Below are 16,047 nucleotides of genomic sequence, written 5' to 3' on the forward strand. Positions count from 1 at the left end.
TCTTCTTCTTCTTCTTCTTCTTCTTCTTCTTCTTCTTCTTCTTCTTCTTCTTCTTCTTCTTCTTCTTCTTCTTCTTCCTCTTCTTCTTCTTCCAATTGTTAAACACTTGAGACATGGAGAAGGTGAGGTGCAGTGTCCGTGATCCCTCACTGACCTCAGAATGGTTGACAACAGAATGGATGATCTTACCTGCACCACTGATACATGGAAGGAAGAGGCCTTCACAACTCAAAACTGAGTTTTGGACTCTAATTGGGTGGTTCCTAGCTCTCGGGGGTTCACAGACCCACCTCCTGGCACTTGTGTCACCCCAGATCCATCATTACAACTTGTATGCACTTCCTAAGAATGAAAATTTCTTGGACCGTATATCAACCACCTGGGTCAGAAACGCTAGATATACCCAAGCACCATGTTTTAATGCTCAGAACATCAGAGCATTATATGCTACCACTGCTGTGAGGTTCAGGGAGGGAAGTCTAATGCACCAGTTTAACTCAACCAAAGTCCCCAGGGTAGGGCCTGTGCTTTGGTGTTTAACATTTTTCATACAGTTCCCCCAGGAAATTCTAATATAAAGTCAATGCAAAGAGCTTCCATGAGAAGTAGGCGCTGAGATAAGCCATAAATGCAACTATGGAGCACATTGTACAATTTGTATTCCACCTAGAGAGCTTTGGGGAGGAAGCGGTGGTGTGCATTTGAGAGATAAACTCAGGCCTGTTAGGTGACAACTCTCCAATAATATACATTACAAAATAGGAGATAGTTTCAAATGTCTAATCACAAAGCAAAAAAAAAAAAAAAAGAAATATGTGTGTGTATGTGGGATGGGTGGATGTGTTTTTTACATATGATAATTAATTTAATTTAAATAATTATACATTGTGTACACATGTCAAAACATTATATTGACCCCTGTTCATGTGTGTAACTCTAATTTATCAGTTCAGTTACTATTTATAAAATATTTTGTAATTTAAATGTCTCACTGATCAGTCAGTAAAGCATGGATATTCTGACCTTATTGGTATTTTGGCTTTGGCTTCCCCCACCCCACCCCACCCCACCCCACCCCACCCCTCAAATGTTCATTTCTATGATTTCTTGGGAAATCTGTGCTTTGCAATTCATACCTTCACAGACAGGAAAAAAAAAAAAAAAAAAAAAAAGCCCAGGCTCTTGGCCCCACCACTCCTTCCTGACAACCAAGTGTGCTATGAAGAGGCTGGGACTAGAGTTCCAAGTTGGAATCTAGGGCCCCTCGACAGAAACTCTCTGTGTCTCTGGCTGCTTACAAAGGCTGCTTTCTGATCTGTGAAATGAAGGGGCTGGATTAGACGGAGGTGTTTCAAAGGTTGCTGTGTCCAGCTCTCCGGGGGACTGTCCTGTTGAGGTGAGCTGTCATGGATCCTGAGATGTTCCTGTCTGACCTACTTTATGGGAGTGGACATGAAGACTGTTCTCACTGAGGGTGCTGTTGCTAAAAATAAACGGGCAGCTTATGACCTCGTTGCCAGTCTTCGATCAGTGGTGTCTGAGTGGAGCTTCTAGGGGCTGAGTTCAGTGTCTTCCCTGGAGGTTTGCTGTGTCTCCCTGGTTTCTCTTTTTCCTGTGCCCTTGGTCTTTTATCATTACTTGAAAAGGCTTCTAATTAGAGAGAATAATCACCGTCTTTCCTTTCAGTGTTTCATGTTTCACGTTATTTTCAATGCCATCATTGGGCTCATCAATTGTTATTAGGTTAATGATAAATAATGACAAATACCTCTAAAAAGAAACCACCTCACACATTGTGCAGCTCTGTCTAGGTTTGGGGTTTTGTTTCCTGAAATCTTCCCTTTCTTAGAATAAAGTGAGCAGTGTGAGGTGAACAAATCTCTGGAGTGTGGAGAGCAAGCGCTGGTTTGTCTGCAACGAGCTTGTCTAGAGACTAAAGGATGCTCAAGGCAGGGTCTTATGGAGGTTGTCTGACTGAAATTGTTTTAATCAGCCATTCAGCAAATATTTACTGATGATTTTCCCTCTGACAAGCATGGTGATTGCATACCCTGATGGATTATTCAACAGTAAACTCTTATGTCAATGAACATGTCTGGTAGGGATACAAAGGTGATTTCAACCTATTGCAATGATCTTTTAACCCAAGGAGAATAATACCATTTTATTATTAAAGGAATTCTCATCCAAAATCATTTTCTGATGGTTTGTGATCAGATAAGGAATATAAACAGGGAGAGCTTGACTCAACTGAACACCTGGTGGAGGGATTTTTTTTTTTTATCTGCTGCCTAGAAGACCCATAATTAGGCAGTCAGCAAATGTAAGACTGGGAAAAGGGGAGAAAAGAAAGAAGGCTAGAGGGCAGGTTAGTTCATTTTGTTCTTCACATAAAAGAATAATAGCTAACATGGAATATTTCCCATGAACCACCAGCAATGTCAGTATTTACTGCTTAGTCAATGTAATCTGACTCTAGGAAGCTAGTGTTGTGATCCTCTTATTTTATATCACATACATGCATAGTGTTCTAGGTGTTGGCAACAAAGCCACGAACCCTTCTCAATGAAGACTGATGAGTAGTCAAAAAAATTAATTATATCTAGTTGTGCATGTTATGTTTCAGTTGAGCCCCTTAACAGAATTCATGGTTAAGGAATTGAAAACTCCTCATAGAGGTTTTTTATTTTTTTTTCACAGATTGTATATGACTGTAATATCCTAATTCTATTTTGTTGCATGTAATTTTATTTTAAACTGTCATAATTAAAACCAGAATTATGGTATAGTTAAACACAGTTACTATTGATGGCTTGTTTATAGTATGAGAGCAATAATGTGTCCGGCACAGTTTCTGTTTACCACCTGATGCTCTGGAGAGATGTGCTAAGAGTTTTCTTCCGTGCAGTTTCAGTGAGATGCTTATATCTTTGCCCTGGTGCAGTCACTACTGACAGGGAGCATGGTTTGGTTTGGATCATTTCTAAAAAGGATCTCTGCAGGCTCCTGAGTTTAAGGCTTAGTTGATGGCTGATGGGTGTTTAATTGATGATTAAAGAACTGATAGTTGGATAGATTACTAAGATGTGGAGCCTTGCTGGAGAAAGAAGCTTGCCTAGAACATGCCTTGGGTTGGTATATTTTATTTTCAGATCCTTTCTTTCCATCTCTGTTTCCTAGGCACTAGGAGCTAAGTATTTCTCTATTATATTTCTTTCAGCATGATACTCTGTTTTGTAGGTTTGTGGCTATGGGGCCGTTTCAGCAGATTGAAACTAGAAGTCAAAATCTTCCTTCAAGCCTTTTTTCTTCTTATGTGACATAAATGGTGGAGTGTTATTTTCTTGTGGCCTGTTCTATTCTGGATATTGGCCCTGGCCTGGTGACATGCTCTGTCCTGATGTTAGTCCCAGGAGGTCAAGGAATTTGGATGCTGGTTGTAGAAGAAATCTCAGGATCCCCTGTTCACCTGATTGCCATATCTGCGTGGGCATGCCTCTCATCTATCTCCCATTGCCCATCACATCCTTGAAACTCCTCTTATCTATTGAAGACCTCTCCATCCTCAGACATCAAGAGTCAGGACAACTTACAAATATGCCTTCCATCAACTCTTTCATCTCTCACTTCAAAAATCTCTACTCTCTATTCCTCTATCATCTATATTGATCTACTTGCTCTTTAACTTATTTCTATCATTCCTTTCATATGGAATATCACCAATATGAGTTACTCCCCATCTGAGTGGTCAAGAAACAAAAGGTTTCTAGACTTATACAGGATATTCCTACAATGCTTCTTTATGTAGAATTTACATATGGGAGCAGGGATATTGTTGGCTAGAACCTTGATTCTAAACGAAGTGGCTGACTCAGATTCTAGTCTCCCTTAGGTAGATGCAGCAGTTCATGGGAGAAGCTAAGCCTGGCTCAAACTCATCTACCTGGCTTCAGTGCCACACTTGCTGCTTCGTAGCTATATAACTGGATGCAAGTGGCTTAAGCTCTCATTGCCTGATTGGGCCTTCTTTAAATAGAGGAAAGGATTGATTCCCAACAAATAGAGTAGGCTCAAGGATTAAATAAGACCAGAGTTTCTGTGTAAGACAGTGCCCACCACATGTGTGCTTTCGGGATCTGTGAATTGTTATCATCCTGTGGCTCCAGGCACATCAGTTAATCTCTCTTATTATCCTCTTTACCACGGAGGGAAATTAGATGAATGGTACTTTCCTTAAAAACTCATTTCAACAATTAATTAAGATAATGCTTATGAATACCAAACACAATGCCTGATACTAGATGTTCTTTGTACTCATTAGCATTTGTCAGTGTTATCTTGTGCCTTTCCCCACACATTTCCACCAAGGCATCTCTTGCTCTCCCACCTACCCTGCCCACAACAGACATTATCTGACATGTCCACTTGTCTTTTTCTTTGTTGTTGTTTGTTTGTTTGTTTTGTCTTTTTTATTATCATATTGTTTATACGGTGTTTTCAGAAATGCGGCTTGGGACTTAAAGGCTGACTTATCTGAATATATCTGTTTTACCTGACTATATCTCTTTAGTGTCTGTTAATTTCCCAGTGACATGGCATATTCCACAATAACCATAGTTCACAGGCTTCACAGAAATATTACTATTCGAACCAGGTGAGGAAATGCAGATCCAAGGACTTAGGTTTGCTACCTGTGAGGAGGCGTGGTACAAAGTCCAGGGAACAGCTGGGTGTATCTAGTGGCAGCAGTGCCTTTCCATTGTGAGTAGTTTTGTCTCTCACCAGGAAATGGTTCACAAAATCTAGAATCACTTTTTCGTTGTCACAGTTGCAAAGATGCTGCTATATGTAGATGGTAGAACTGTTCAACAAGTCTGTGATGCACAGCTCAGACCCCACAACAGAGAACTATGCAGTATAGGTGTTGACTGTGCTAAATTGAGAACCCTGAAGCTAAGACAACGTCTTTTGGCATTAAGACAAGAGCAGCCACTGATGTTTTGTGCAAGATTTGGATCTAGGGGTCACAGTTAAGACTGTTCCAATGGGGTTTTACAGCATGGTTACTTGTGCAAGTCCTTTGGGTACTTTAAAAACACCAGTGTTGTGGTCCCACTCTCATTGATTTTTGGCTTCATAAGTCTAGGCAGGTGTCTGCTAGTTTATGACCTCTACTGGCGATGTTCTTAAGCCTGTAGGACTACTAGAGGCCAGAGTTCTGACTAGAACACAAAAGGACCTGTATCATAAATAGAGGAAGGGTTTCTGGAGGGATAGAATGGGTGGACTTGTCACAGGGAGAAGGAGCATAGAAATAGAGGAAAACAGGCTACTGGAACTGGCCCATAAGGAAAAGTCAGGCCATCGTTCAACTTCAGAGTGGGTCTTATGTGATCTGAGATGACTAAGCTCTCCATGCCTCAGTTTCTCTTCCAGTCAAATAATGAATAATGATGGCTGGTGTATTTAGGTCCAAGATTTTCTCTTAGGATCAAATGAGATAAATGAAACAAAATGAAATGTATTAACAATCATAGGGGAAAATATCCCTTGGTTGTTTAGCTTTTTGGGGGAAAAGAAGTAATTTACAGAAGTAAATGCTTTATCTGACGGGAGTTTGATCTTTTAAGACATGATTGTTTTATTTTAATCAACAAAAGTAATTTAATTTTCTCTATCTTATATCATTTGTCACCCTGGTGCATTAACTAAGAACACTATGTATAACCCTGCTTCTTTTTTTCACTTTCTTCATCACTTCATGTAGCTGTCAGGCATCTAATTCATCTCTAACATAGTTACACCTCAGTGCTATTGGAAAACACAGGGACCTGTGATGTGGAGATTGAGTTTTAGGTCTGTTTGCCGTGTTTTCTACTTCTCTTACTGTCTAGGCAGTTGTCCTCTAAAAAATGCTCTTCCTAACTTGCTTCTCTTACGTTCTGAAGCCTGGAAAATCAGAAAACTGGTATTGTGATGGTTTAAACTGGAGGTCACCTAGCTATGACAGAATACAGTCACTGATAACATCGGCAACGGCTCTGTTTCTAAAAGTGCCATCTGTGATGGTGACGTCCTACAAATCCTGTGAATCAGGGCGTACTAGAGACCTTGATTCTGTGTTTTTCAGTGCAAGGAGGTTTTAGTGTGTTTCTTGGCACTTGTGGCTGGATTTGTGCATCTCACACTGGTCTGGATGTCTAAGGCAGGAGAGGAGACCACTGCCCAGGTGGCCTTGAGAAAGATAGGCAGAGTGTCTTCTGCACAGTCTCTGAACTTATCCTCTTCAAGCTGCTGGCAAGGAAGTCTCAGGTTTCTCTCAACCTAGTACCATTTTGTCCCAGGCACCAGATTTTGAGTATTTGCAGCCAAACAGTGGTTGTTTGTAAACAAAGGTGGAAAGAAGAGTAGACACACTCAGTTGATGAGGACAGACCTTGAGAGCAACGGAGCAGGGAAGGAAAAACAGGTAGTGCTCTATGTGTAAGACATGGATAGAGCAATAATATGGATATTTAGAGGTGTCTTGGGTTGAAGACACAGCTCCGTGGTGGAAGGCCTGCCTCTCAGTGAGCATGTGCAGAGCTCTAGTTCAGCTCCTAAAACAAAGGGGGAAATGTCATGACTGAGAAGACAGATGGTGGGGAGAGAGGCTCACAAAAAACTTTTATAAGGTCCAAAGTGACAGGGATGGCTCAAGGACAGAGATTCAGGCTGGCATCCCCATGTCATGAACTCTGGTTTTTCAAGAGGCTGGAGCACTGACACAGCTGTGTGAGTCCTGCATCACGGGCGGTTGCAGGTGGCAGTCTCTAAAACCAACCATACTTCTGGGGCTGCCAATGGCTGCACTGTGTCAGCCCCCCGAATGCAGGATGGAGTTGTTTCCGAGCTCAGAGTGCTGAGTAAGCCCAGACGTGTATCACTCTGCTGTCCCCTGTGCTTGGCCTTACTCAGCCTGTCTCTCCCTTTCTCCCCCCAGGTCGGTGTCTGGACTGGATAAGGAGGCAGACCTGGTGCACATGGAAGTGCGGACAGCAGATGGATGTGAGTGCTGGTGAGATCACACTATGCCCAGAGATCTGCCTGAGGTCTCTCTCCAGCCCTGATTTGCATTTTAATGGCTTGGGAAGATGAAAAGCCTTAAGGTCTATTACAGCCTTATCCATCCCCATTTCCCAGTGTAGACAGAGACTTCCAGTTGCAAGGGAGACTGTTACTGACATAAACCACCAGGAATGAATTTTCTGGGGATGTAAGTGGGATGTATTTTGCTGCCCCTGTTAGTGATTTCCTGAGCATCTTTGGTGTAATTCAAACATTGGCCTCTATAGCTCATCTAGGCATTTATATCCGTATGGTAAACCACAGGGACCACTTGCTTTAACAAATGAATCCTTTCGATGGATATGACTCCTGGAAAAATTAACAGCAGTTATTTGAAAAAAATCTTGTACTTCTATTGGTCAGAAACTTAAATATAACCTACAATGTGCTAGACTTTGTTCTTGACCTTGGAGATACAGTAGTAAGACTTACATTATCTGTGCAAACAAAAGGGTCTTTTCTAATGATGGACCCCCCAAGAGTTCAAGTATATAACCTTTGGATAGTTTCTTAATTTATTTGTTGAGAAGTTCATGTAAGTATATAATATCATATTTATCTTGCCTGTTCCCTCTTGTGCTACCTCAAGATCCTTCTTAACAAATAAACCCCCTCCCAATTTCATGCTTTCATTTTTTAATTTTTTAAAACCCACTAAGTCAATTTGATGCTGCTCGTGTGTGTGTGTGTGTGTGTGTGTGTGTGTGTGTGTGTGTGTGTGTGGAAACCTACTGAAGCATGGACAATCTACCAGTGACCACACCCTCAAAGAGAATTACTCCCTTCCCCAAGCATCTATCAGCTGGCATTAACTCCTCAATAAGTAGTGTAGCTTTGGGAACTCCCAAGTTCTGCTATGAAAGAGGAATCAGAAAACATTCAAGAACTTAAGGATAAGAGAGAGTGTTATAAAATGCTGTCTTCGGTATGTGACCTGGCTGTTTACACTCATGTACTCACAGGAGATATAGTCACATTCACAAGACCTGGGAAAGATCAAGACAGACAAACTACAACGTTTGTTGTAACTTGTATGGCTGCATATAGCTTACTGAATTTGTGTCGAGCCAGTTGTTATAGGAATTGTAACATTTGAGCCTCGAGAGAGATGGTTGAGTGGTTATGAGCACTGGTGCTTTTTCAGAGGACCAGAGTTAGATTCCCAGCACCATATTGCAGCTCACAAATTTCTGTAACTCCAGTACCTTAGGATCAAATTCTTTCTTCTGGCCTCTAAGGACATTCCTTATATATGGTGCACATAAATAACACATGCATAAAAATCTGAAAATGCCTTGATAAAACTATAATACTTAGCTTCCCAGAATTTAACATATTTATAGGGATATATTTTCAAAGGAAAAATAAAATCAATTTAGATTAAAATCTATTTTGTTCTAATATATAGAATCTTCTAGGTCAGAAACAGACATAAGCAATCTAATTAAAACACAATAGAATACACCCCTGCCTATAAGAACAGGGGAAAAAGAATCTTTACATCTCTGTGCTTCAGTACCCTCTGGAGCAGAATATTCTCTGTTTCCTGTTCACCTCAGAGGGTTCTTAGATGACCAAATAGCAGCAGAATGTTGTAGAAACCATGCAAAGTATAAAACTTGTAAGCATATCTTGCTTTGACCTGCTCTATCTACAGAATCCATTAGGAAACATTTACTGTGCTTTCTGCCTCATTTAGAAATCAGTTGACCTTGCTCAGGGTTCTTAGCCTTTCTTTGATACCTCATCTATTGCTTTATATAGTTTTAATCAACTTGTTAACATGGATCTTATTGTTGTATAAACTTGACAGCAAAGCAGAGTTTAGCAGAGCAATCAACCAAACAACAAGCCTAGCGATGACCCAGAGGGCTTCATGTCATCTTGGGCTCATCATCGCTGATGATTACCATGCACAAACTTGGTCTTAGGGCATCTTGTGGGGACACAAAATGATTCTTCCTATCCCTTTAGCATAGCTTAAGGTGAGCCTGCCTTCCTAGGTGTGGTTCTTGATCCAGGAGATCAATCAGGCTTAGCAAGAAAACTAGGTCTCACCCAGGCCAGAGAGTCTATTCTCTTGACCAGAGGTAACTTTTTCTATTGGGCTTTTACTAATACTCTAACGTTCCCCCATCAGAAGAGGTAACCCTAGCTGACATTATGGAATTAGGGCTATGACCTACTTGCTTGGGGACATTGAGTTAGGCAGTTGGGTTACAGCCTCAATGCGCCTATCTAAAAGACCCCAAAGCATATCAGTGCTTTCATTTATATAGGGATATATAGGAAGGCTTTGACATCCTTTGACTTGGAAAGAGATATGGGGGAGAAGTAATGCAGAAATTATTAGCTCAGTAATTCTTAACAACATCCAATGCAGACATAAGTAATCAAATGGGCTGGGCTCACTAAATCATTTATTAGTTCATCAGACTAAACTCCAAACACTAGAGACATCTTAAAATATCTTAGCCTATAATTCCATCACTCTTTAGGAACTCAGAGGCCAAGATGAAGGGGAGTGGAGCTTAGTTACTGGGTCTGCAGACTGAGAGCCTTTGCCTCAATTAGAGCAGCTACAGTGAAACTCCACTTTGTATATTAAGGGCACAAAGTCGTCTTTGTTTTAAAAAAGGTTAGGATTGTTTGTAAGAAGGAGCAAATAGGGCTTCCTCAGGTTGCATTGTTCCTAAGTTGTCAAAATGTGTTAACATGCCTGGGTCTGAACTGGGATGTAGGTTCTCATTTTCCTGCTGTGTTCTGAATGCGTAGTATTTAGGATTACAAATTCTTAACCAAATTCCGCAAGTTCAGACCCAAGCTCTGTCATTATCCTGAAGTCTCAGCTGTGGGACACAGGGAAATCTTTCAATCAGCTGGCAACTTAATGAAGACATTAATAATCCTGGGATGGTATATTGAGAGTGACAGTTTCTTATTGTAATATTGAAAGATTTAATAAGGTAATCCACATGGTCCTAAAGTATTTTCCGAACTGATAACAAGGACTCCAAAATGCTGTTCTTGTTATTTTTATCATTATGATCACCACCATCATCACTTCTTGAGTCATTATCACCACCGTTATCATCACGACCATCATCAATCATCAGCACAACCTCTACCATCATAATCTATGATAGATTATTTCATATGAATTAGACACAGCTCTCAATGAAGTCAGCCCGGGTCGCCATGATGTTTGAATGCCTGTAACTTTGCCAGATTGTCTCCTATGCCATAAGAAGGCAGAGATTGCTGGACTTTTCCTTTATCAGAAGTTTCACTAGAGCATGAAAGTCTTAAGCCCAATTGAAGGGATAGGAACTCCATGTTTTTGTTTGTATTTTAGTATCCACTGTGCCTCTGGTGTTAAATTAGGCTTTTCGATCAATGCCACAGCCTTTGATTTGCACTTCATGTAAATAAGTTAGTCCCACTTTCCAGTCAAGGACAAATAGTATTAGAGAAGCTAAAGAAGTTTTCAGAGTCCCCTTGAATCTGCTCATTTTTATGTGTTTGCATCTGAGAGTAATATTGTTATTTAAAATAAACAGCTCCTGGGTATTTCTCAAGAACAGACCCAAAGAGCTGAATTAGCTTTTTGTTCAAAATTTTAATTCACTTTTCAACTTCTGACAATATGTATGTTACCCAGAGGGAAGGAAGTTGAGCGAATCATGGAAAGTTCTTTTCTTCAAGGTGGCAAGAGGCCCCATGTCTAGGAAGTGTGAATATTTAGTAATCTCAAAGGCAAAGTGTAATCGCAAGTCACTATATAGTTCAGCGCAATGAAAATGTATAGGCTTTTAATAGAATTCAATTTTGTTTAAGTACCGCTTACTGTGGTTTTATAAAGCCAGCGGAAGAGAGAAGATGCTTCAAGCAGTAGTTCTGCAGGTATAGGGGTGCAGCTCTTTTGGAAAAGCCTTGTAAAGCCCAAGTTGGACTGGACTGTGGAGTTTGTCAGTATGGAGAGGAGTTTGCCTTGCTGAATATGGCAAGTTGAAAGCTTCCTCCTTGAGCCCTGGACAGCGCCTCGCATGCATGCAGCCTCCTCAGAATGAAATGAGGCTCTCGGGGTGTTAGACTGCCTCTCTGGCCAAATTCCGGGATGCTGGTACACAAATCTCAAGGCACCTTCATTTGTAAATCTGCTGTCTCTGTCATTGGCCTGGGAGTCACTTGAGAAAACTGAACTCCTATTTCCTATTTCCCAGAATAGCAAGGAGTGTCTGACACCCGCAGCTTCCTGTGTACTGTGGTGAATGCCAAAGAAACGAGGCAGCCCTGCTAAGGCAGCCCTTCACACCAGCAGAAACCATGTGCTGGAGTGAGGATGCCCAGAGGCTATCTCAGCCTGGGAGAGCAAAGGCCTTTCCCAAGCATCCTGCTAAAACGGTACAGCTACTTGGAAACCCGGCCAGATATTACAGAGGTACCTAGCAGATCCCTCTATTTGTGGTACCAAGGACATCCTTTTTGGCTGTGACCTTTCATTTTGGAAATGGAGTAGTCACCACACCATCTCTTGGAAATGCATGACAAAAGGTGCCTTTTCATTTAGTCATAAGAATCCCCCAGCTGGAAAAGCACTACCCGGAGTTCTCACACAGCAGTCTGAGTGGGTCTTCTAGAGTTTAGTCTCCGTAGTTTTTCTTCTTACTTGAGGATGTTTGAAATGAAGAACAGAAAATTCCATCTCAGTAATAATAGTGACATACAGTAGATCCTCCGGCAGGCACTTTGGCAGTATGGCTCAAAGGCGTTGTCTATGCTCAAGTCCAGGTGAAGTTTTCTTCTTTTCAAGGATCCCCTCTTCACACATCAGAGTTTCCTGTCCACAAGCTAACCTCAAAAGTCACTTCCTTATTTTTTCTTTTCTTTTTTTTTTCTTTTTTCATTTATTGTTTCTATCTTGGGTATGTTCTTTTCTTTGTGCACAAGCCTGGCACTTAAAGGATGTCCATAGCAGTATAAACTCAGGATATGACTTTACCATCCACACAAATTTTCCTTCCTGACAACGATGCCAGTGTTATTTGGTACTAATTGAGTATATGAGTGAATACTCTCAACTACAGCTTCTTTCCTTTCCCTTCACAGTATAAATGACACTTAGCTGATAATAGAGTGAATCCTGGTGACAATCTAACTTAGTCTACCCCTCCCAGATGAGATGTTGTTGTTACAATTAATGCAGGATTGCGACTGCCTTGTCCTCAAGTGCCACACTGTGATCATTAATCTTGATCTGAGTCTCTTCCTGTGACTGGTACCTGGTATTACCAAAAACAAACAAGCAAAACAAGGCCAGGGTGTTAGCAGCTTGTTTTGGGATTTCAGTGTATATGATAAATATCCGTCTGGGTTCCATCATAGAACTTTACATATAGTCATATTTATCCTCATTTGAAGGGGCTCTTGCTATAGTCACAACTTGAGATCTATTAGAAATATGGAGCCTGAAACAAATGGAATTTCCTGTGCAGCCTTGACACACAAAGGTTTTCCTGTCAAGCTCTAATTTCTGATTGGTGGACTGGACATCCACTGTCCCCTCCCACTGAGTTCTCATTGGGCAGTGGCCACAATGGCATTCATTACTATAGCTCTGAGTTTTGGAAAATCAAAGCCTTGAGACTTCCAGCACACGTGTCTGGCTAAAGACTGCAAGGTCTCTTAATATGAAGTGGATTTCAGCAACTCATGTAAGTGCTGGTGTCTTGTTAAATGGAACCTGTCATCCCATGCCACACACTGGCGAGCAGAGCCAGAGCCAGGCTGTAGGATGAGTTTGGCACCGGTTCCTACTTGTCACCGGCCAAGGTTTGAGTAGGTGTTGATTTTGTTTGGGGTGGCCTTGAAAAGACTTGATTCTTCTTTCAGAGTGTTCAAATGCAAAAAGCATAGTAAACAGTCAGGGAAGAATGAGCCTTTCGGTGAGTGTAAGCAAGTGGCCCTCCCACGTGTACCTTTGATTAGCAGAGTGAAGAGCTTTTGGAGACACTGACTGACAAGGACACGGGTTTTCATGCTGGTGTTTGTGATTTCTTTACATGTGTTTACATGCAGCCTTTTGCTGCATTTTGGTGCTTTAGTCAAGGAGCAAATTAGTAAGCTTGCACATATGCAAACATATCCCCGATGGGCAGACATTGTGTTCCACAGCACAGCCTGGCATCCCTGCCTTCCCCTCTCCTCTCAGCAAGAAGTGGAAAGCCAGGCCACTCTTGGCTTCATTTATGAACAAAAACAAAAGAGAGGACACATTCAGTACAAACTCAGAAGCGCTGAAAAGACTGATCTTACTGCATGGTCAGGGTCTGGGGACCAGAAACATGTCCCCCTTGCGAAGTGGACCCGGATAAATGAAAGAGCATAGGTTGTGTGTTAAGTCATTCTTGGGTCTCCTTTGGACTGTGGTCTTGTTTGCTTAGCCACACAGCACTGTTCTGTACTATATTTGAAATTTAAATGGCCTGTAAAAAAAATAACTTAAAAATTAGAATATTTTGCATTAAACATAAGTATTCTAATATAGTATTTAGAAATCCAGAAGGTCTAAAACCAGATTGCCTATAATGTATTAGAGCCAATTACTTTGAGAAAGGGTCTCATGAAGGCCTAGGGCAGCCTTGAACTTGTCATCTTCTGCCTTCCCTGCCCGAATACCTGAGATCATAGGACTTAACTGCCAGGCCAGAGTATGCTTATAGTTTGTCGATATTTTAAAACAACGAACTAACAACCCCCAAAAATTTGTAATTTTATCATTGAAGGGAAATTAAGTATGATGGAAAAAAATAAGCTGCTCAACTTGGAGTTTTAAAGCAATCTACTTTTCATTTTTGCCATTTATTTCTTAATTCCATAAAATGAACAATAACTGTGTTTAAAGCAATTTGCAGGGTAATTTCTTCACAAAGACTCACTTGTAGTTTTTTTCCTGAAGGAACAAGAAATTGAATACATTGTTTCCCAGGATGACTCTGTAGTTCTGCACTTATCATGTGAGGTTTGGTTGTTGTGGTTTAGTTATAACCGTGACTACAAATGTAGATATTTTTCTTGCATATACTTATGTAAGTTTTATGTAAGTAGTAAGTGAATTTATTCTTGTTGCAACCATAATAAATATGTATATCATTCAAAACTCAAGCAGTAATAAAATATTATATAATAACTTAAATCCATCCCATTCCTAACGTGTTCATATCTAATGTTTATATAAGACCTTTAAAACTTTATTCTGTGTAATGGAAGCACAGACCTGTGTATATAAAGACCAAGTTTAAAGTTATCAATGAGTCATACTTGTACACAATAGAAAATACAGTTTCAAAACATGGTAAATCAATGCATCATGGAGAGTCTGTTGATGCACATGTACCTGCCAAATTTTGTAATAATGGCATGATACTCTGTCATGAGCATATACCTTGGCTGTTTCAAATGTTCCTTAATTCATGGACATTTAACCTATTTTCAGTTTTACATTGCTGTAAATAATGTCACAATGAACATTCCCGCCTTTCCTCTTGTGAAAATATATGAGTCTTTCTATAGAAACCTTCTTTGAATTAAAATTACTGCAAAAAAAATGTGCATATAAATTTCTAAAAGCTTCTTCAAATGTTTTCTTTCAAAAGCTAAATGGATTTATTCTTTTACCGGGAGTAAATGAGATTAGCTCTCTACTCTCCTAGTGAACCCAGGTATCACCCTCATTTTGGGGGTAGTGTCTTCAATTTCTGTGTACAAGAAAGTAAAATCTCATTGTTACTTAAAAAAATATTAGTCTGTGATTCCCCATAATGTCCAAGGGTATTGGCTGTGTTGCAAGGGTCTTGGCTGGCCATTTACCTTGCTGCTAAATGTCATCATGCCCCTTTCTTTCAGATGCCCACTACCTCACCTGCAGAATCCAAGAATGTGCTGAGACAACTCGGAGTGGCCCCTTTGCCCGCTCCATTGACATCAGCTCCTTGGTTGTCCAGGATGAATATATCTTCATTCAGGTGAGTGTTATTAGCATAGTTAACAGTTGGAAGGGAGACAAGTGAGGTTGGATGCTTGCTACAGGTGAGAATGGCATTCCTGGGAATGGGAAGGTGTGGAGCCGAGACACTGTCCTTCACCAACTTTGTGGTTCCAGGCCCTGGGCTACTCCAGACTTCTCCTGCACTCTGAAGGTTTTACAGGTCAGTGTCTGTCCTGGAGATTTTACTTACCAGGGGATACTTCAGTCAGATTGCCAGTTCAGGATAACAGAGCTGTCGAGATAATTAGGCTTTGAGGTCTGAGGTTATTTAGAGTCAAATGTCTAATAGGCTTTGACTTAAGTAATTTATCAAAGTTACACCATGCTCTGTTTCTGTCCAAAGTGGCTTCTCTGACTTAGACGCAAAATCCTGCAGTAAATTAGACATTGCCAGGATTAGCGGATTTCCTTTCTGGAAAAGGCTAAAACTTGCTCAATTGTCCATTCCCCTTCCAGTGCTGATCACTTTTTAGAATGTCCAACTCTCAAGTCCTTTTCTACAAGAAATTGATTGTTTGAGGAAACTAAATGAAATCTTTATATGTTGAGTTTGCAGTGTCTACTGTGTAGTTCAAGGAGATACAAAATTAGTGGAATATATGCAAAAGTAAAGGGCACCATTCCAAAGCGAGAAAAAGAGACAGGTAGGTAGATGATAGATAGATAGATAGATAGATAGATAGATAGATAGATAGATAGATAGATAGGAAGATTCATAGATAGATGGATACATAGATTCATAGAAGATAGATAGATAGATAGATAGATAGATAGATAGATAGACAGATGCACATACCTGATAAGCTGATATATCAAGCTTGACATTTGATGACAACCTTTTGTTTCCCAATATCCATTGTTTACTCTCAGTTGTTTGGCAAATGGTTTCCCAA

General features: G+C 40.5%; 1 protein-coding gene across 1 annotated transcript in view; it reads left to right on the forward strand.

Moving 5' to 3' along the window:
• The window catches only part of Sorcs3 (sortilin related VPS10 domain containing receptor 3), a 590,588-nt gene that overhangs the window by 427,382 nt on the left and 147,159 nt on the right, over positions 1–16,047 (forward strand). The window contains exons 6-7 of the mRNA XM_021196078.2: positions 6,983–7,047; positions 15,013–15,131. Of these exons, the coding sequence (XP_021051737.1) occupies positions 6,983–7,047; positions 15,013–15,131 (184 nt within the window). The remainder of the gene's footprint in view (positions 1–6,982; positions 7,048–15,012; positions 15,132–16,047) is intronic.

Source organism: Mus pahari, chromosome 1 (assembly GCF_900095145.1).
Source record: "Mus pahari chromosome 1, PAHARI_EIJ_v1.1, whole genome shotgun sequence".
NCBI lineage: Eukaryota > Metazoa > Chordata > Mammalia > Rodentia > Muridae > Mus > Mus pahari.